The sequence below is a fragment of the Peromyscus californicus genome, unplaced genomic scaffold (genome assembly GCF_007827085.1).
Source record: "Peromyscus californicus insignis strain IS unplaced genomic scaffold, ASM782708v3 Scaffold_11__1_contigs__length_118956290, whole genome shotgun sequence".
Taxonomy (NCBI): Eukaryota; Metazoa; Chordata; class Mammalia; order Rodentia; family Cricetidae; genus Peromyscus; species Peromyscus californicus.
The window spans coordinates 66,067,115-66,088,452 of record NW_026294402.1 but is presented as its reverse complement, the minus strand read 5'-3'; the positions used below and the strand labels follow the sequence as shown (position 1 = coordinate 66,088,452).

The 21,338-nt window shown below is 42.9% G+C and overlaps 2 protein-coding genes across 2 annotated transcripts in view; one reads left to right on the top strand and one right to left on the bottom strand.

Moving 5' to 3' along the window:
• Aldh1a2 (aldehyde dehydrogenase 1 family member A2) overlaps window positions 1-2,076 on the bottom strand; it is a 113,051-nt gene extending 110,975 nt beyond the window's left edge. The window contains exon 1 of the mRNA XM_052713746.1: window positions 1,682-2,076. The gene's annotated coding sequence lies outside the window, so the exon portion shown is untranslated. The remainder of the gene's footprint in view (window positions 1-1,681) is intronic.
• A 7,028-nt stretch (window positions 2,077-9,104) lies between these two features.
• The window catches only part of Aqp9 (aquaporin 9), a 48,060-nt gene continuing 35,826 nt past the window's right edge, over window positions 9,105-21,338 (top strand). Inside the window, exon 1 of the mRNA XM_052729297.1 lies at window positions 9,105-9,518. Coding sequence (XP_052585257.1) covers window positions 9,408-9,518 — 111 coding nt within the window. The 5' untranslated portion in view covers window positions 9,105-9,407. The remainder of the gene's footprint in view (window positions 9,519-21,338) is intronic.

Genomic DNA, 21,338 nt, shown 5'->3' with positions numbered 1-21,338 from the left:
TGAGGAGCATATTTGGGCAATTATGGAGAACTCATATTTGTTGGCTGTCTCGGCCCATTTTCTCCTCTTCTAACAAAATCTCTGAGAATGGATAGTATATAAAGGAAAGAGGTGGATTTAGCTCACGGTTGCTGGTGAGGGGCTGTAGCTTGCATGATAAAAGAGAGCAGGCATGCCACTCTCCCCATAGCCCATTAGTCTACAGATTCATTCAGTCAGTCATAGATTCATTCATAGTAAGTGCATAGATGGATCCGTTCATTCATCAGGGAAGCTCTTCCATGAACCGGATGCCAGACCCAGCTCTCAGCCCTGCTGCACTGGAGACCAAGTTCCCAGTGAATGAACCTTTTAGGGACCATACCAGCAGAAAACCCTAAGTATGGATGTAGGGATTCTAGTCTTTACCTTACAGATAATGGGGAACCACTGATTTTTTACAAAAGGAAAAGGTATAAAATAATGTTTTTTAGATTTGTCCTTTCAAGCGATATGATCTACAAGGTGACTCTGAGTGGGGGTGGGGGCTCATTTAGCCCAACTCAATATTGTTTTTTCTTTTCAATTCAAAACTAAGGGGCTAGAGAGATGACTCGGTTTTTAAGAGCACTTGCTGTCCTTGCCGAGGATCAGAGTTCTCTCCCAGCTCCCAGCTACCCGGAACTCAAGCTACAGGGAAATCTGATGCCCTCTGCTGACCTCCATGGGAACCTGCATGACTGTGCACATACCCACACACTGACATGCACACATGTACATAAATTAAAAGTTTTAAAAATAAATCCTAATAGTTTTTTATTATTCATATAAATATTGACATTTCAAAGGTTGACTTTGTTTACTAAAAAGAACAAAACCTTTCCTGTAATGTTGAGAAGCCACTTAACTTTCAAGATCTGTTGACTTGTTACATTGACAACATGAATCATTATGGAAAGGTAAGAATTTACTAAAATGTTTGTGTGTGCATGTGTGCGTGTGCGTGTGTGTGTGTGTGTGTGTGTGTGTGTGTGTGTGTGTGTGTGTGCAAACCTGTCCTTACCAATTAAAGCTGTAAATTATAAATGGCAACAAGAGGGTCTTATTTACTGTATACTGGTTAATCTGCTTACCAGAACTCATGTACCTACCTCTATTCAAACTTAGCCTACTGCACAGATTCACTGAGAGCATAGAACATCCCAAATGCATCTATGCTTGTCAAATGACCTTGACCTGGTAAAATAATAATTAACTCTACAAGACTGACCACAAACATATAATGTCGATCTAGTTTTTATTCAACAGATTGAAAACTGAGGGGCAAGCAAAATTTGTGAACAAATAAAAAAATGGGAGTGATGATTATTATTTAAATTAGAAGACATAAAACATTTAATGTTCAAAGGGAAAAATTTACTTTGACAAAAAGCATAGCTTACTGGGAAACTGTAATGCTGGTGAAAATTCATACAGAAACAGCTTAGGGTGCAGAGAAGCAAAACTACATACAGCAGTTGTATAATCACATATATATCTACACCATATATATCTCCATGTATAATCTGAATAAATAATATATACACAGAGACATGTGTGTGTGCCTACCTAAGTGTCTATATGAGGAAATATATTTCAGGAATCAGCCTTGTGCAGTTCTAGGAGCTGTTTGGCTGCCTCTGACAGATTTATTGCTTCATACCTGAAACTTGAAGTTCCTAAGAAGATCAGGAAGAGAAGATGGTGGGCAGTCACCAAGAGAGGGACATCAAGAGTACTCTGGAACCTGCCATCGTCATCGGGGGTTTATGAGAACAGACTGACACTGAAATCCATCAGTTCCAATGACCTCTGACCTTGGATGACACGGATGGCCTGCAGAAGCTAGGAGGCTTCGTTGTGGAGTTCAATATGTTCACGCCTCGTGTGGGAGTTGAAGGAGCTGAGGGAAGAGCCAGGCAAGGTGGAGAGGCTGCAGGTGTGGATGTGGCCTCATGCCAGCAAGGTGAGCCATCTGATGAGTGACAGCACGTGGACTACAAACAGATGCTGTTTCAGTCCTGACCTCTGGAGCTGTCGCAAGACTCTCTCTTGGGACGCACCCTAACAGGAGAGACAGAGGAAGGAGAAATGTAGGAAACACTGGGCTTACCAGTGTCACAGGCAACACAGTACTGACACAGAGAGCCAAACTTTCCACTGAAGCCAGAAGCACTTTACACAGCCGCCATCTTGGAAGCTTTGAGTATTCTTTCCCCAGAATTGGGAAATACCAGATAGATAAAGAGGAGCAAGCAGAATTCTAGGATGGCCTCTGTGTTTCCCACTCTAGTGCACATACACACTATATTTCACCTGAGTATGAGCCAGATTTTCTTTGTGAATACAATGAGAGCTTGCCTATGCTGCGATTAAGTTATACTAGAAGGCACGGGGGCCACCCAGATGCAAGATCCCCAAATCAGTTGACTTTCAGTTGATAAGAGGATAATTATTCCCAATGGCTATAGCTAATTAGGTGAGCCCTTAAAGTGTACTGAAATCCCCTTAAAGTAAATGATTTCAGTTTGAAAAGGTCTGTGGAGGGGGTCGCATTGTAAGAACCAAAGGACAGCTGCTAGCAACCTACAGCCAATTGCTGGCCACACAATGAAACCTTTGTCTTTCAACAAGGAAAGGAAGTCTGCTAGCACCCTGGGGTGCCCACATACTCATCATCCTCTGTCCAAGCCTCCAGTTGGTGATATAGTGGCCAGCACCTTGAACTCAGCCTCATGAGGTCCTGAGCAGAGAAGCATCTACACCAGGCTGGATTATTGGCCCCTTGAATCTGTGCCACAACACATTTGTGTTGATTGGAATCAAGTTTGGGATAATGCCCATTGGTGGTAATTTGTTATGCAACATAAGAAACTACTACACTAATTATAATAAAGCAGCATAAGTTTAAATAATCATTAACCTTGACTACATGAATATATTACTATACGAATATATATGCAAAGATAGACTTTGGAAGTTTCTAGAACTTTAACAGCTTTGATCATATATTGACCCCCAATGACTTTTTAAAGATATTCCAAAGCTGAAATCTTAGATAACACATTCCCTAAATATTCAAAAATAAAGCTAGATGCTAGCAATAAAACTTTCCTGAATGAATGTTCATGAAATCACATTATGGGGAGCTGTTTGGTCTTATCCATTTACATGTATGGTATGCAAAGCTACTCAAGAGTGAAACATTTAACAATGTAATTAGCTAATAACATAAAAATGGAAGAACTTATTTAACATAAACTCATTCAGTATTCTAAAGCCATTTGATGAAATTCAATGACCATCCATGTTTAGTATTGCCTCTTAGCAGGGCTGGAGCCATAGCTTGGAGGTTAAAAGTTCATTCTGGAAGAATAACAAAATAAGAGTTTTCTAAAAAAGTAGATGAGTTGTTATTTGTTTTTATAGCTGATTTCTCAACTTCTTTATGTGTCTTCTTTTTAGAATAATTTCAGAGGTTAAATGCTACTTTAAACTATAATACTTTGATTTTGTTAGATTGACAAATGTTAATGTAGTTAAATTAGTTTTAAAAATAAATATTTGTGCCTGGAGCCAAAAATAATGATTTAATGACCACATGTTGAGACTAGTTTGACATTTGAGATGAGCTTCTTACTTTACAATCATGTGCAGTGAAACAATGTTAGTTAGCTTTAAAACGTATATAGTGCTAATTAGTAAAATATTGCAGCCAATATTTTACTGCTAACTTGAAAAATTTTAAGTGTTTTTAAATAATAAAGTACATAAAATATGCTTTTTTTAAAGGAAAGAATTTGTTCTGCTTTTTCAGAGGACCTGGGTTTGGTTTCCAAAACCGGTAACAGGCAGCTCACAACTGCTTATAACTTCCTGACACTTTCTTCTGACTTTTCAGGGCATCCTCATACATGTAGCACACACACACACACACACACACACACACACACACACGCACGCACGCACACACACACACACACACACACACACACAGAGACAGAGAGAGAGAGAGAGAGAGAGAGAGAGAGATGGAAAATATACAAATATATTTATTTAAATGTCTTCGGTTTCAAGCATGCTGGTGTACAACATACCCTTAATCCCAACACTCAAGAGGCAGAGGCAGGCAGAGCTCTGTGACTTCCCAACTATACTACATATTGAGATCCAGGTCAACCAGAGCTGAGCAGTGAGACTTATCTGGATAAATAAATGAGTGTATGTCTTAGAAATTAACAAAAACTCTTAGCATGCTAATAGAAGTATGAATGGTGGATGTACCAGAGACATTGTGTTTAAACTAAGGAACCATATAAGGATGTTGGTTTCATTATTGATTTATTACTTCTGTAATGATTTCAAATAAAACAATAAGAAAAGGAAATAAGAAAAATGTTCATATTGTAAGATAAGGGATATAATGGGTATTGTTCAGACCATATTAATATGCTACATCAAAAACATCAATAATTGTGTTTGCAATGAGCTGTGGCTACCTACAGTACTCCAGTCATCTGTTTTTATAAGTAGTCTTGTTCACTCTGTAGGGAAAAACAACACTACAATGAAATCCTATAATGCATTCCTATCTACCTTTACAGGACTTTGTAGAGGTTTGTATTATTGCTTAATATGCACATGTACAAAGTGTTTGTTTTTAAATATGTGTGTGTTTGCCTGTACCTAAGGAGCGTACATGGAGGGCAGAAGAAAGCCTCAGATCTTCTGTCATATGTGTGTGTGTGTGTGTGAATATATAGCATTTATATAAACACATATACATATGTATATATATATATATTATATTTACACATATACACCCACACATATACATACCAGAATTTAAACTGGTTTGATCAAGTAAATGTCTCACTTTTAGGAGGAAAAATATTTATACATATCTACTAATGAGAATCCTATAGGGGTCCTATTCCAATTCTGAGGCCATTGGTTGTGAGATTTTGATGTTTTACTTTAAATGTTTATAGCTTTTTTGAGTTAATATGATTTTATATTCAGAAAAGTTTATCTCCCCCTCCAAAAAAAATGAGGGGAAAAATGGAACAGCCAGATGAAATGGTAATTTGAAGTAAAACAACTTTGAAAGAATGTTTTCATCATAGGAGAAACTCGGGTTTGTTTTGGACCCTGGGATAAGAGCCAGTTTAGGAAAGAAAGGAGGTGAGGGGAATGTTAACTGACTGGAGTCCCTGGAGGCTGGATCAGAGTGCCAAAAGGGGGTTCACTGCAAGAAGAAGAAAGGGAGAGGACACAGAAACAGAACTGGGCCACATGTTTGAGAAGGAGGGACATGAAAAGAATCATAGCCGATGAGCTTTACCTGTTTTCCTATGGGATCCCGGGGAAGAAATCAGCTGTGCTGGAAGGCTGGCAGTGGGAGCTAGAGGGGCCTAGGAGGGGCATATGCCTGCTGTGGAGAAGGAATCATGGTGGGATCCAGATGATCAAATGTACTCAGAGTCCTTGGGGGTCCAGCCCCAAAGAGATGGATGATTATAATTCACGGTAAAATCTGGAGCCATGGACATGACCGGTTAACTGAGGCCACAATAGCAATGCTGATGCTGTGCCATAATTACCTGCCACAGGGACAATCCATACAATCATATGAGTTTCCCTAGTATTGTCCAGCTGTCTGGGGAGAGAACACTTGAGAAAAAGCCATGGCCAAGCACACTCACAGTTGGGCTTGGGCAACGAGGATGTAGACGAGGGTCAACAGGTCAGTGGAACCCGAGATGCAGGTAAGAACATCATGAAGCCAGGCAAGCCCATGGTAAGAACTCGGTGGGAAGGGAGACTGGCTTTGTGAAAATGATGCGAAACAGATTTCAGAAAGAGTATGGATGAAAGAAAATGAGGAATGGACATTTCACTCAGTGAAATGAACCTTAGTGTTAAAGATTTTGAAGGAGGAACAGTCCTGGGATGGATTGACTGATGACTGCATGGATGGAGATTACCAGTAGTCTCATGTATCCACTTAGAGCACTGAAGGAGAGGGTATTTCCACAAAGGTCCCTCCAAGGTGGAGAAAGGGCAGGGTGATGTTCTCTGCTTACTTTCTTAGGGTATTTGGGAGGTTTTGCTTGGTGTCTGGGGACAGAAGTGAGGCATTATGTTTGATGATGAGTTACAGTTATAGTGAACAGCAGATGCTAACCTTCACCTAAGCATAAACTACATTTGCTCAATCTCTATTTCTAGGATCTTCACACTCTCTCTCTCCTGATCAGTAATGGCTTCATTTGTCACCTCCCTGCACACACCCTTTTCAAGTGGGCCCACATTGCTTCCTACGTCTTATCTCTCCTGTGCACCTGTGGTTCCATTTCACATAGGTCGAGTTCACTGTCCTCACTACAGTTCTGGTCGTCTCCAGGGCTCCTCCCCAAAGACTTTGTACGGCTTTCCCCAGTCAGCTAAGGACCCAGCAAAATACCTTGATGTGTCCTTTTATTTTCCATGTCCCACCAACCCTCTCCATTACAGAATGCAAAGGGCTCTTCAGCAGCTTCCACTTTTTCCTTGTGAAAGCTGCCACTCAGCTCTAGAATAATGTGACACCCCCACATGGATCTATGGATGGCTGTTTTAGGCTCCCTTTGATCCCTTCTCCAACTCACAGCTAGGCTTATCAGATTTGTTTTGTTTTGTTTTGTTTTGTTTTTTGAGACAGGGTTTCTCTGTGTAGCTTTGGAGCCTGTTCTGGAACTCACTCTGTAGCCCAGGCTGGCCTTGAACTCAGAGATCTGCCTGCCTCTGCCTCCCGAGTGCTGGGATTAAAGGCGTGCGCCACCACCGCCCTGCTGGCTTATCAGATTTTAATTGGCTAAATTTGTTCATTGACAATTTAATGTGTGCTTAGGGCATTCTGTTGACTTCCAACCCCCACCCTTTTTTATCTCCCTCCCCCACCCTGTCATTCTTCCTCCTCCTCCCCAGAGGATCCCTTCTCACATACATGTCTTTTTGTATTGTTCTTTTCGAGACAGGGTTTCTCTGCGTAGTCCCTACTGTCCTGGAACTTGCTCTTGTAGACAGGGCTGGCCTTGAACTCATAGATCTTGCCTGCCTCTACTTCCTTCTGTGTGGGGATCAAAGGCATGCACCACTTGGCTTGTGACCCACTGATTTTATCCAGGACTGTCTGTGTGGCCAGGGGGTTGGAGATACTCCCTGGAGCCTGGTGGGCTCCCCACTTGTTACACTGGGTACAGAAGTCATCAGTTACCAGTAGTTCATCAGGGACGGTTAGCAGAGGGTGATCTTTTCATCTGCTTGAAGGTCTGATGATCTCATTTGCCTGCCTCATCTACTCCAGTAATTTATGACACTTCTACCCCGACATACAGTTCACGAGGCTCACTAGAGTCTGGTTCCCTGATTCTAGCTCGTCCTGCACCCTGCTCCTTCATTCTCCCTGGAGGCTAACCGCACTGGGTGTGTCTCTCATTCTCTGATAGGCACCTTGCTGCCCCCACTCCACCCCTCAGAGCCTTTCACATCCACTTCCTTCCCCATTTCAGTGAGTAACCCTTGTGCCTCCTGATCTCAGCTCAGACGTGGCTTCCTGGGAGACACTACAGAGATCTCTCCAACAAGGTGAACCTCCCTTGTCATACTTGCACATAGGAATACAGCCCCCCACCCATGGGTCATGTGTCTCGGCTGCAGTTGTCTACTTGTGCCTGTGTGAGTGTTTCCCTTATGTTGGTCTCTGTCATGTTCAGCCCTGTGACAGGCAAGGAAGACTGCCCTGCACTCTTTTGCTAAGGGCTGTGCTTGGCACACAGCAAGTATGCCATAAATATTTGTCGGGTGAGTGAATGAAGACTCCGGAGAACACCCTTTGTCTTGTTAGCTGAAGTCAGAACAATAAAGTCCTGTTCCTCTGGTCTAGCCACCAGGACTTGGGCATAGTGTGGTCATAGGAAACTCTCCAAGACCGTGCTATCCATGATCACCTAGCCAGGAGTTAAAGCAAATTTCTGGGTTTTATCCATCTTCTCCATGACCATGTAATCAGGAGTTAAGGTCCAAATGCTAGGTTTTACCCTGGTTTTGTTATAATGTGACCTCTTTGGTCTGAACTATGAAATTTAGGTGCGGCTTAGGTGTTTTGGTCCTGCCATTGGGCTCTCCCCAGCTGCCTTCCTCAGATCCTCTCCTCACTCCTTCCTGCCTGCCTCCTCAACTGGAAAAGATTGGAGGCCTCCTGCAAAGAAAGGGAGGGGAGGGCCCCAAAGAGGAGCGAAACTGGACTGGCTGCTCTGTGGGAGGGAGGGAGCCCAGTGTGGGTTTGAATTCAGTGGGACTGCCTGGGGGTATTGAGAGACAATAGCTGAATTCCATCTTTTCAGACAAACCAGCTTTGGAAATCAGGGCTTGCATATTGGGCAGGACAAGAGGCTATTTTCAAATGTAGTCTGTTGCCTGCAAGGATGTTAGTTCATCAGATTTGAACTAGCCGCCTTAGTTGGCCGGAGTCACCCCTTTCTTCTTTAATTGGGATGGCATAGTCGGACTGCCCTCCTGGCTCAAGGGGCTGGAATCTCAGCTCTCTGGTGTGTATTGCTGCTTTCTCTGTCTTTCTGATTCTTGAATCCTAAATCTGCTCAGCAGAGAGGGAGACCAGTTCTGTAAACAAGAGAGAGTTCCCATCTTGTCCCATAAACTCACACTGTGAAGCCTTCCAGCTGCCCACCCCCTTGTGTTAATTTACCTGTCTCTAGAGCAGTCCTTAGCAGCTCTGGAGTGATTTCGTGAAATCCGGGGGCACTGCTAGATGTGACAAGGAGCCTCCTGTCCCTTACACCCTCCAGTTTCAATGAAAACCTTTGGTAGAGAGTGTTCCCAGTGACGAGATCCATACCTGACCTAACAATTCTAAATTACACCCAAACTGCCCGCCCACTTCCGAATAGGAGAAAACAGATCATCAGAAGGCAGAAATTGTGTAACATAAATCTCTTCTGGACTGAGGCCCATCTCTGTGGTTTGGCAACACAACCCACACAGCATCTCTTTTCTCATCTCCTGGGAAAAAAAAAAATTAAAAAGCCAACAAAGAAAAGGAAGCCAGAGAATAAAGGTAATGATTAATCTGTCAGGATCATTTTGAGGATTTGGGGTTATAACTCACTAATTCAAGCAAATAGCAGCAGGCAGGGACTGATGGCCCGAAGCAGACAAGGATTAAGTCACAGCCTCTAATTGGGACAGCCTTTGCATAGTCAGTATCTCCCCAGTCATCTCCAGGAATCCACCAGGAGCTAAGTGTTCCTCTCTTTATGTGGTAGTGAGGACAAGGACCAGAGCAAGCAGGCCTTGGTGGAAGGCGCACCTCTGGCAGAAACCCCGAGATGCCTTCTGAGAAGGAACGCACCAAGAGGAGCCTCACACAGAGGATGGCCCTGAAAAGCCGTCTAGCTAAGGAGACAATCTCTGAGTTCCTGGGCACCTTTATAATGATTGTGAGTATTTCCCGATTTCCCCAGTTCTGATCCAGCACCGCCACCTTCCTGGCTGCCAAGCTGCTGGAACAGGCGTTTGTTTTTCTTTTGTCTTCTTTGATTATCAGATCCAGCCACTTCCAGGAAGCTGCAAGTTACTGTCTTGGAGGTTTGGCTGTTTGGTGACCATACCATGAGAATTTGCTCTTAACACTTCTCCCAGGCGGTGGATGGGAGTGGGGGTGGGGAAAGCAGAGTACTCTCTTCATTTCAGTGTCTGAAAGGGCAGTGTGATGAAAGAGTGAGTTGCTAGAAATTTCTTCTAGAGGAGGAACTGATCTGTGTGCTCTGCTTGCTCCCCTTCAGGTGACTGAGTCACCTGGAATAAGCATTAATGGTCAATAAATATGAACAGCATAAAACAGGCTACCAAGAGAGGTGCCTGGCAATGGCAGTGCTGTCAGATCACTTAACTTAAAAAAAAAAAAAAAAAAAGTTGGGGATTTAGCTCAGTGGTAGAGCGCAAGGCCCTGGGTTCGATCCTCGGCTCTGAAAAAACAAAACAAAACAAAAAACCCTATACATCTATTTATTTATTTGTTTGTTTGTTTATTTAGATTCTCTCTCAGTGTGTGTGTGTGTGTGTGTGTGTGTGTGTGTGTGTGTGTGTGTGTGTGTAAACAACCTGCTGGGGTTGGCGCTCCTTCCACCATGTGGGCTCAAGGGATGGCAGTCAGGTCATCAGACTTGGTGGTGCTTTCATCCCCTGAACCATCTTACCATGTGGGGTGGGGGGGTGTCTATGTCGTCCTATGTGGGTTTCATATCATTTCCCCCCTTTGATCTAACTTGGCTTCAGCAAATCTCTGAAGATCTTTAAATAGACAGTTACAAGAACTTCGTAGACATAAACAAGGACTGGGTCTAAGAATATCTGCAAAGATTTGTTCAGCTATGAGAGAGAGAGGGTTGTGTAGTTACTAACATGGTGTGAGCCCTGGCCCCAGGCTCTCACTGTATCACAGAAGTCATCAGACACTAAATTCCTAGCTGGACTCCCACCCTTTGTAAAGAGAAAATTATTGTCATGGGACAACTATTTATTTTGATTTAATTTTTCTTAAAGCACAAAAACCCTAATTCAGTCACAATTTCATCTTATCAAGAGTCTAGAAAATTACCAGCAAGTTTTACACATTAGAAAGTTCTTTGCTTTGGATTGTTGAGGAGGATAGGGATAGAATGTCAAGACAGGGAGAGTTACCTTTCCCTGGAGGGAAGCTCCTACTTATTCTCACCAAAGTCAAGCTCAGAACTTAGGTCAGGGCAGTTAGAGGGAAAAAAAAAGAAAAGAAAAAAGGCCCTGAGTCTTCTCATTCCAGGCAGAGCTTCGTGGAAAATTGCCCTCCACCAGATATAGAGATGCTTAGATTTTTTTTTTTTAGAAAAGGTCTCATTATGTAGCTCTAGGTGGCCTAAAAAATCACTATATAGACCAAGCTGGCTTCAAACTCATAGAAATCTGCCTACCTCTGCTTCCAAAGTGCTGGGATTAAAGGTGTGCGCCCCCACATCCATCTTGGGTCATGATATCTGACAGTCTGATTCTAAAAAAGCATTGTCACTACAGGCTGATTTCAGCCTCCAGTGACTTATGCAGAAAAATGAAGCAAGGCCTATATCAAGTCTTAAGGCGGAAAACAAAGAAGAAGTGAGCTCAACTTCCTTTTTGCAACTGAAAAAGTTTAAAACCCTTCCTTGTTTCCTAAGAATTGGTTTCATAATTCCATTACACATTGAGGAGATGAAGTTGCATCCAGCCACTCACCATTGAGATCATGCGGCCATGTACCAACCTCTCCTATCCCGATTTCCTCCTGCTTTCATTCCCAATGCTGGCCCTGAATTAGTAGGGCTTGCTGTCCCCAAGGCCAGAAATTCTCAACCTCCATGCCTGCGCTTTCCAAGCTGACCATAAAAATTCCCTGGAACTACCCCATGTGATTATAGGCTATAAGACTCTCATTTCAGAAGGAGTCAGCATCATACCCTGGAGGAAGGAATGTCATTACAGAGAGGGGCGGAGAAGAATCTGGGCAGATATCCTGGCTGGCTCTACACGCAGTGACTTCTATTAGCTTGTTTTTAGGTGCCTGGAATCAACCCCCAAGTCTTGTACATGACAGGCATCCACTCTCCCTCTGAGCAAAGCCTCCCAGCCACAACCTGGTTGTATAGCCTTAGACAACGCTTCCACCTCTTCCTCACTTGGCCCCTTCAAGCTTTAGTCTGGTCTATGTTGTGAAGTCTCCAAAAAACGCTGAAAAGGTCATTGAACTGAGCAGTCCAGACAATAATTGAAGGAGGTTCCTAGAGGGTAGGTGTGGAATATGCACCCCTCCTCTTATCCTCTACTCTTCTCTTCCTCGGTACCCCTCACAGAATCCTTTATAATAAACCTGTAAATTCAGGGTTTCTCTGAGTTCTGGGAGATGCACAAGCCAACTAGTGGTACCCCAAGGAGGGGCTTGTGGGAACCTCAAATTAGAATCTACCAATCAGAAACATAGTTCAAACACCCTGAAGTTTACCAGTGGTATGTGAAGTGGGGGTAGGTCACTCTTGAGGCCCAAGCCCTCACCCTGTAGGATCCCATGCTGTCTCCAGGTGGACCGTATCATGCTAAGGTGGAGGGCACCTCCTTGATGTCTACTGCAAACTGGACTGCTTGGTTGCTGATGGGGTGTAATCCCACGCCTTTGGTGGTCACCATGTTCTTCTGTGTTGACTTCCGTGGTGTGAGAACAGTTTCACCCACGCAGACCAATTATTCCAGGCAGAAGCTAGACATAGACTATCTGAATGTTGCATGGGAGAAAACCAAACTTTATGTCTTCTGACTAAAGGTAATTCGGACATGAATGACTAATTCCTCTTATTTACTCCATATAGTTATTTGCTAAAGTAAAGCTTGGTATAATCTAGAACTTTGATTGTCATGTTCTGTTTTGTTGAAGCCTGAAAGAGAAGCCCAAATAAGAAGTGTGATTTTTTTAAACAACAAATCCCCACACAGCTGGAGGACAGATGCCGCCCCTGGAGTGGGGATCAGTCTCATCCACATTGTATCTAATACTCTTCTCAAGTTTCTAAACTCCCAGCACGTAGCAGCACCAAGGTAGGGTCATGCAGTGGATCAGCTTCCAGAATTACAGGCTCACATGCTACTACCTCCACTGGTCTGCTAAAGTCAGGCACCCCTCGCTCCAAGCTCAGCCACCCCTCCCTCCAAGTTCAGATAGCCCTCCACTCTATTATGCATGGAAGGCAGATCTGTGGGTTGCTGCTGCTTCCTCAGCTTCCATCCGTAGTGGCTTCCGTCCGTAGTGGCTGGCATTGTCAGGAGATATTTCACTGAAATTCATCTCAGCTCATTTCTCTATCAAACCTGGATGGAGTCCTTGTTATTTGAAACACACACTTCAGCACAAGGTCATCCCATTACATTAATCCTGGTCTACCAATGAATGCAAATCTTGCCTGGCTTTTTCTAGTAAAGATTTCCCTCTTGACAAGGCCTGAGAGGAGAACATTGGAAAGATGGCGGAGGCTGGTGAGGACTACTCCCTGCTCCTTAGATCCCAAGAGTCTGCCATCATCTTAAAATCTGCTTCTGTCGGAGTCCCCTCAGACTCATTCATGCCGTGGTTGAGATAGCCAAGGAGGCCCATTGGTAGCCTTTGAGAAAGCAAAGGTCCATAAAAAAATTTCTTGTAAACTGTGGCTCAAAACAAAAATAACTAAGTCATAAGCCAAAGAATGAGCTGGAATTTGGCCTGTTAGACACTGTGACCTTTTAGTCATTGGCCTTTTATCCTCACTGGCATTAGAGAAAGGTTGGCAACACATCTGCCTTCGTGTGGAGGGAAGGTTTGTCATTTTGAGCTGAAAAGAAGGGAGCATGTGGCAAGTTCCCAACATGTATCAGGCTCTGTATTTGTTTAATCACCAAGATAGCCATATTCATTGCTGCTATGAGTTAATAGTTGTATCAGTAATAACAAGCTGCAACTAACAGCTTCTCTATTATCATTCATAAACAGTTGGGGGGAAGGGAAGGGAGAGACCTCAGAGAGTTAAAGGCCCACACCTGGAAGGTACAAAATGGATTTCTTTCTAATTCCAGATCTTATGCCTGCCATTTCACTTCTTACAGTTCCCTTGGGGAGCTGCATGGTAGATCAGACCCCCTACCCCTACCTCCCCACAAACCCACTTCAGCATTTCTGTAGCTGGAAGCCATGAGCTGGTGGCCATAAGAATTGAATGGTGAATGGATAGCCAGGCTGGTGATACTGGGCATGGTACCCAGGACCCAGTGTCTTCGCCTCTCCTGTGTAAAAAAAAAAAAAGACTTTTTATATGGGTGGACACACGTGAAATACAGATAGGAGGGAGCCAAAGACTGGAAACACTCACACCTGGGCTTGCAGCCTGGGAACAGCCAACTGCAGAGGTTGCATTAGCCCTGAGATTCCCAGGGAAGCTAGCACTGTGCAGCTGCCCCATGCTGCACTTCTTAGCTAGTTTATGGTCTTCCACGATGAGTTTGGTCTCCTTGAGTGCCAGACCCCTTGAAAGGAGCTAAAACATCACAGAGGTGAGAAGTCAATGTACATGTCACAGAATGTCCCTGGCATCAGAAATGGTCATAGCAATTTGGGGGGGGGGCTCCCTTTCCCCTCTTTCTGCCTGGGAGTTCCCCCCAATCTGTCTCCTCCTGGGAATCTTAAGATGGCTTTCCTCTGTATCTTCCACAAAGCTCCAAACTAACTCAAGTGGGACCCTTCATAAGTACACACAGAATCAAAATCTCTTCCTCTACTGAACTGCTCAGGACCTGTCATGATGTTGTGATACAGAAATATGTTGGCCTTTCTTTGTTCTGTGTGTTTGCATACTTTCCATACTTTTTAGGATTCTTTGATACAAAGTTCCTCTTAACCTTGATGCAGAGGGGAATATCCTAGCAAGCTTCATCCTCAGGAAGGGCATCCTTCTGAAGTGGGAGCTATGGACAATAAGGAAGATCCTTAATTCTTTTCTTACTACCAAAGCTTCTTCCATACTAGAGAACTATCTTTCGGCATCTCAAGAGTAAAAAAAAAAAAAATTGCTTTAAATAAACGTAATGCCCTTGATCTGTGCCCTGGAAAGAAATCAAAAGAAATTGTCCTGGAACACAGAATCCGGAGGGGTAGGGAGGTGGGCAGTGTGAGGAAGGGAGGAAGCAGACACGGTAGACCGCAGATATCACAGACCCTGAAGAGTACAGGGTCCTGTATTCCTTGTTCTTACCCTCCTCCATGACTGGCCCCTCTCTGTGGTTGTCACCAGATTCCTAGTTCCGATCTAGGCAGATTCTAGGTCAGACATACCAGTTGGAAATGTTGTTACCATAAAGTCCATGTGTTTCAGTCCGCAAGTACGTTTCCAACAGGGAGATTTTTAAAATGAGAACATGTGGTCGGCATTTCAAAGAGTTAAGTTGTGAAAAAACTTAGCCTCCTGATTAAAGGGAACATCCACTTCATAGGGCATAATCCATGGCAATTTTGGTCTACTACATTATTCAGAAACTCTGAGTACTAAGATAAGGGTGGGTAGGCACGTGTCACTGACCCTTCTTGTTGAAAGAGGAGCTGGTGTCTAGGCTGATGCAATTCTGTGTCCTTTGAATCAGCCCAGAGCCAGCAGCCCTGCCTTAGGCCCTGGGCTTTATGTCTGCTTTGCCTCCTATGAACACAGAGTGTTCTCTTCTGGACTCTTCCTTGTTTCTACCTTTTCTGGAAGACAGAGAAAGAAAAGTGACCAGATCAGTGTGCCCAGATGGAGAAGCAGGAACAGCAAAGCCTTAAGGCCTTCATCCAGGATCCCCTGGCCCTTGACTACAAGAGCTGGTCTTGATATTCTGACTGCAGCCATTCCTAAAACACCATCATTTGTTTGTTTGTTTGTTTTTTGTTTTTCGAGACAGGGTTTCTCTGTGTAGCTTTGCGCCGTACCTGGATCTCGCTCTGTAGACCAGGCTGGCCTCGAACTCACAAAGATCCGCCTGCCTCTGCCTCCCGAGTGCTGGGATTAAAGGCGTGCGCCACCACCGCCCGGCTCTAAAACACCATCATTTGACAAGAATTAACCCCTTTTCCCTGAAAACCCAAGAAAACTAGGTTAATTTTCATAGCTTACAAGGCATTATTAGACATTAGAGATGTCAAATGATGACAACTCAGATCTGAAATGATTGTGGTTGGGACATTTTCTAGGTCTACTAGCAGTTTGAGAATCTTTGTTTCCTACAAACATACTCTAAGCAACACTTGGGTCCTTAGGTGGTTCAGCCTACCGACCCTACTGACCATGTGGTACATAACTTTCTTTTAGGTTGTCTGTTTTCTGCATTCCCTTGGAGACCTCTTCCCACTCCGCACCCCCCCCCACCCCCCCCCCACCCCCACCCGCACCCCCAGGACAGGGTCTCATTATATAGTTCTAGTTGGCCTGAAACTTGCTATGTAGACCAGGCTGGGCTTGAACTCACAGAGTTCTGCCTGCCCCTGCCTCTTGAGTGTTGAGATTAAAAGTGTACACCATCACTCCCGGTATGAGACCTCTCTTTTGTCTCATGACAAAGGACCTACTGAGAACTGGGTCTCAAGAGACCCCTTACTCAGCTCCTCTCTTTATGGTTCAGTCATAGCCTTTCTGTTTCCTCCCCAAATACTCTTCTAGCTCATTGCTTTGCAAAACCACCTCCAACTTGAAGCCTTGAATGATGAAGACGGAGGGTCACCGGAAGCCAGAACTTCCAGTTGGCCTGTGGTGGTGAGTTAGACATGTCTGCAGTCAGCAGTGCCCGGGCTCCTTGTGGCCAAAGATGGTGTTGCAGTTTAGATCCTACATCTGCCAAAAGCCTGTGTGTTAACAGCGTGGTCCACAGCCTGGGATGCTACTGAGAAGCATAGGCTCCACAGAGGAAGTTAGGTCACTGAGGACTGGTCCCTCCCTTTCTCATTTTGCTTCCTTCACCATGTGACTCCCTTACAGGGTATATCCCACACCAAAAAACCTAAGGCAAGTGAGCCAAACCATCAACTTAAACCTCTCAAGCTATGAGCCAAAAATAAATCTTTCTTCGTCTTCATCTTTCTCTCCCTTTACTCTCTTTGTTGTTTTGTTTTTGAGACTAGGTTTCACATAGTCCAGGCTGCCCACTATCTTACCGTGTAGGTGAGGTTGGCCTTGAACTGATCTTTCTACTTCCAGCTCTCACATGTTGGAATCATAGGCATGTATCACCACGTCCAGCCAATCTTTCCTTCTTACGTGTGGTTTCGCCTAGATACTTTGTTTGAGCAGCACAAAGTTAACCCACATGGGTGGTTCGTCAGGGCTGTCAGGGTCTTCTCAGTCTGATGTGCTCTCCATTGTCTGATGCCATCCTCTGTCCCCAACAGCAGAGCGTCAGTAAAAACTCTCAATCCTACCAACTTCTTGTCGTGTTGTTAATTATTTATGATCTGTATGTGAGGAGAAGCCCTTCATGCTTCTGCACTTGGGTGTTTTGTATCTTAAGAAAGCCTAAGGTTTGAACTCAGATCCTGTGGAAGAGCTAAACCCCTGGAGTTCCACAGAGGCTCGAGATGCAGAGGATAGCAGGCCCTCCTCCAACAAGTATGATAAAGACAAGAAAAGGTGGAGTGAATGGGTCATCACTTATCCAACATAACTTTCACAACCAGATACTCTCCTTTACAAAGTCTCCTGAGGTGAGGGGATTGTTCTCTTGCTACAGATAAGGAAATTAAGGCTTAGTGTGAGTAAGTGGCTTGTCTAAGCATGTAAACCACAGAGCCAGGATTAGAATCTCTGCTTTCTCCCCACTGTGCTAAAGTGAACATTCCTGGAGACGCTTTTGAATTTGTGCTTCTGACTCTTCATGTAACCATGTGTTACTGTTTCAGCAGATTCATACATGGCCTTGTAGTCTTCGTATCTTCTACCACTTCAGATTTCCCCTCAAAGACCCCTTTTTGGATTAACATATTGGGATATAAGGGTATTAATTCCTCTGTTGTAGCTAAAGTTTTCCTGCCTGGCCCACAGTCAGGACAAATCTCTCTCACCTGCCAGTCCCACAGCCGCTCAGACCCGACCAAGTAAACACAGAGACTTATATTGCTTACAAACTGTATGGCCGTGGCAGGTTTCTTGCTAACTGTTCTTACAGCTTAAATTAATCCATTTCTATTAATCTATACCTTGCCACATGGCTCGTGGTTTACCGGCATCTTCACATGCTGTTTGTCATCATGGCGCCTGGCAGTGTCTCTGACTCAGCCTTCCACTTCCCAGCTTTATTCTCCTCCTTGTCCCACCTATACTTCCTGCCTGGCCACTGGCCAATCAGTGATTTATTTATTGACCAATCAGCAACACATTTGACATACAGACCATCCCAAAGCACTCTGTGTCATGTCCTCATGAACTGGTGTACTCAGAGCTGTAGACCACTACAGTCCGAGTTCCTGTAGTAGATGTCTTCAAACAGGTCTCCTGTACATGCTTGCAATTGTTCCTCTTGGGTGTGTGTCTAGGTTTGTTGGCCCTACAGTACCTGCTTCATCAACTTTGTGTGTGTTTTTAGACTTCTTTCCAAAGTGATTTCAAATTTGTGCTTCTAGTAGCAACCTATGATTTTTTTCCATTTTCTTTATATTCAAGTATGTGCATTAACATTCTATTTTCATATTTTTTGCTCACTCACTTGAAAGATAGGACAGAGAATCTCAGTAGTAATTTTCATCATGCATGGTATGATGATCCTTTCTGCACACATTTCTCTGAACCATCAGGTTTTTCTCTCCTGTGAAAACACGTGCATTTAGAACATGGTCTGCTCCCTGCTTTGTCTTCTACACCAACTCTCTTTGGGAGTTCAAACTTTTTCTTCATACTTATAGGATATGGATATTTATTTTAGAACCAGACACTAAAGACATTCTGTGGTTTATCATGGTTAACTGCTTTGCTTTTCATATTTAGAGCTCCAAGTCATTAGACTTTGGATGTATGTGTGTTGTAGAGTAGATGTTTGCCATCCCTGTCTGGAAAGACAACTGACCCAGCCCCATTTTGGAGCAGACTTTCTGTCCTCCATGTATTTTGATGACATCTTTGTCATATTCCAGTTCATATATGTGTGTGTTTCATTTCTGTGTCTAGATCCAAAGATGTGACTAATGTCCAGACTTGTACTAATGTCACATATTTTTTGTTACTATCACTTTCTAATTATCTTTCATTTTTAAAATTGTCACTATTTTTCAATATCATCAACGTTTTATTCCTCTATATGAATTTCAGTATTAATTAACTTATCAAATTCTTTAAGAGAAAATATGGGCAGGATTAGATATCTTGTCTTAACTTTATGTGACATTCTTGTTACAACTGATACTTTCAGAATGTTGAATTTTCTCATCCATAAATATGAAAGTGGATCATTAGTTGGCTTTTTACTAGAATTTTATACTTCGTATCAGTCATATAGATTCTAAAATTGCTCTCTTGTTATTGTCAAGGATTTCTTTTTCTGAGGATAATGAAGACTTTGCCATTTTCTGTTCCTTAAGCATTTGATTTCTTCTACTGTCATTTTTGTGGCTTGGACCTCTTGTGTGGTGTCAGTAGAAGCCATAATAGTGTTATCATTTTATAGTCAACTTCATGATATTTTGTCATTAAATGTGATAATCCCTAGGAGATACTGAGGAATACTGTAGCTTCAAGAGAATTCTTATTTAGGGCAGATTTTTTTTTTAATATTTTAGAATACTATTTCTGCATCAATGAAATGTAGCATGAATTCTAATTGATCTTAATAATAAAAACTTGGAGTCAGATATCAGGGTAAATGCTGAAAGATCAGAGAAGGAAAGGAGCAGCCAAAGTCACCTCTTACCTCCACTACTCCTCAGACCAAAAAGGGGTCCAAGCTCCTGTCTCTGCCTGCCTTATATCCCTCTTTCCATCCAGCCATATCATTTCCCGTCTATCTGTACAGACCTCCAGACCTCTAATGGCTAGCTCCACCCTCTGATCTTTAGGCAAGCTTTATTTGTTAGAGCACAAACAAAACATCACCACATTTCCCCCTTTTTGTCTAAAATAAAAAAAGGCTATAACTAATATAAGAGAAACTATATACAATAAGTACAATAACTATATACAATATATACAGGCAATAAATACATCAACAATGTCTAAGTCCATGAACATTTGACAAATTCAGAGAAAATATGCCATTATCTATCCTATCTTGGTGAGTCCAAAAGGTTGTACCTAATTCACTTTCTATTCTAACTTGCATTACCAAAACTATCTTTTATGTCTCTCAACCCTATGCACCTTACACCTCTTTAGTGAATTTCTTCTCTGAATCTGGTAACAAGGAAAACTATAACTACAAAGTCTTCAACTCCATCAGAAACCCAAGAAGGAAATAATATTACCTGAGTAAGCAGGAAGTACAAGCTAGTGACTTCTAAAATATGTGAGAAATGACAGAAAAAGCTGGCTGCATGGACAGTCACCCAAGGTTTCTCTGCAATGTTGGGGCATCCATCTTTGGCCTACAGGCCTAAAATGTCTAACAGACTTTTCTGTGAAGCAAGGTATTCTGAAGGGCTGTCCTACCTTGTCTTGGCAAAGTTCAGCAGTCACTTTCTTTTGTGTCCTGCTTGTCCAATTTGGACAGCATATTGTCAGCAGTCAAGGCAAGGGCAGTTTCTTGCCCAGTGGCTAACTTTTGCCTCTCTCTGCCAAGCAATATCACTTCCTGTCTGTCTGTACAGGCCTCCAGACCTCTATGGTTAACTAATGGCTAGCTCTACCCTCTGATCTTTAGACAAGCTTTATTTGTTAGAACACAAACAAAATATCACCACAATGAAACACATAGATTTATGTAAACATTTGAAATAAACATGTGAGTCCCCTTTATCTGATCATGCAGTCAATTCTGTTGATAAACAATGTTAGCATCAAATAAGCCCTGCATTCTTGGTACTAATCCCTAATTATACTATAGTTAATATGTAATGCTTTATTAAATATTTAGATCATAATTTTTTTAAAGATTTATTTCTGTTTCTTTTATATGTATAAATGTTTTACCTACATGTATGTATGTGTATTATGTTCATTCATGGTATCTGCAGAGACCAAAAGAGGGCATTGAATCCCCTGAAACCAGAGTTACAGATGGTTGTGAACTGCCACGTGGGTGCTGGGATCTGAACCTGGGACCTCTGGAAGAAGAGACAGTGCTCTTTACTGCTAAGCCAGCTCTCCAGTCCCCAACATCATAATTTTTTATATATTGTCTTTGTCTAGTTTTGTTCTAAGGTTGCATTAGCCTCCTGAAATGTGTTGGAATTGTTTCTCTCAGACCTATTTTGTAGAATGCTTAATTTTTTAAAATTTCATTTTATTTCTTTATTTTGTATCTATGTGGTCATGTGCACATGTGGAGGTCAGAGAACATTTTGTCAGTTTCGCCTTCCACCATGGGGGGTCCTAGGGATCCAATTTGGGTTGTCAGACTTGGCAACAAGCACCTTTACCTGCTGAGCCCTCTCACTGGTCCAAGAGTACTTTCTATATAGTGGGAATTATCTAACTCCTTAAAGATTACTTAGTACATACACTGAAGGAAGGAGAGAGAAGCAGAATAAACAAGGAGAGGGAAGATTTATTTAAATCATAGGTCCAGTTTAG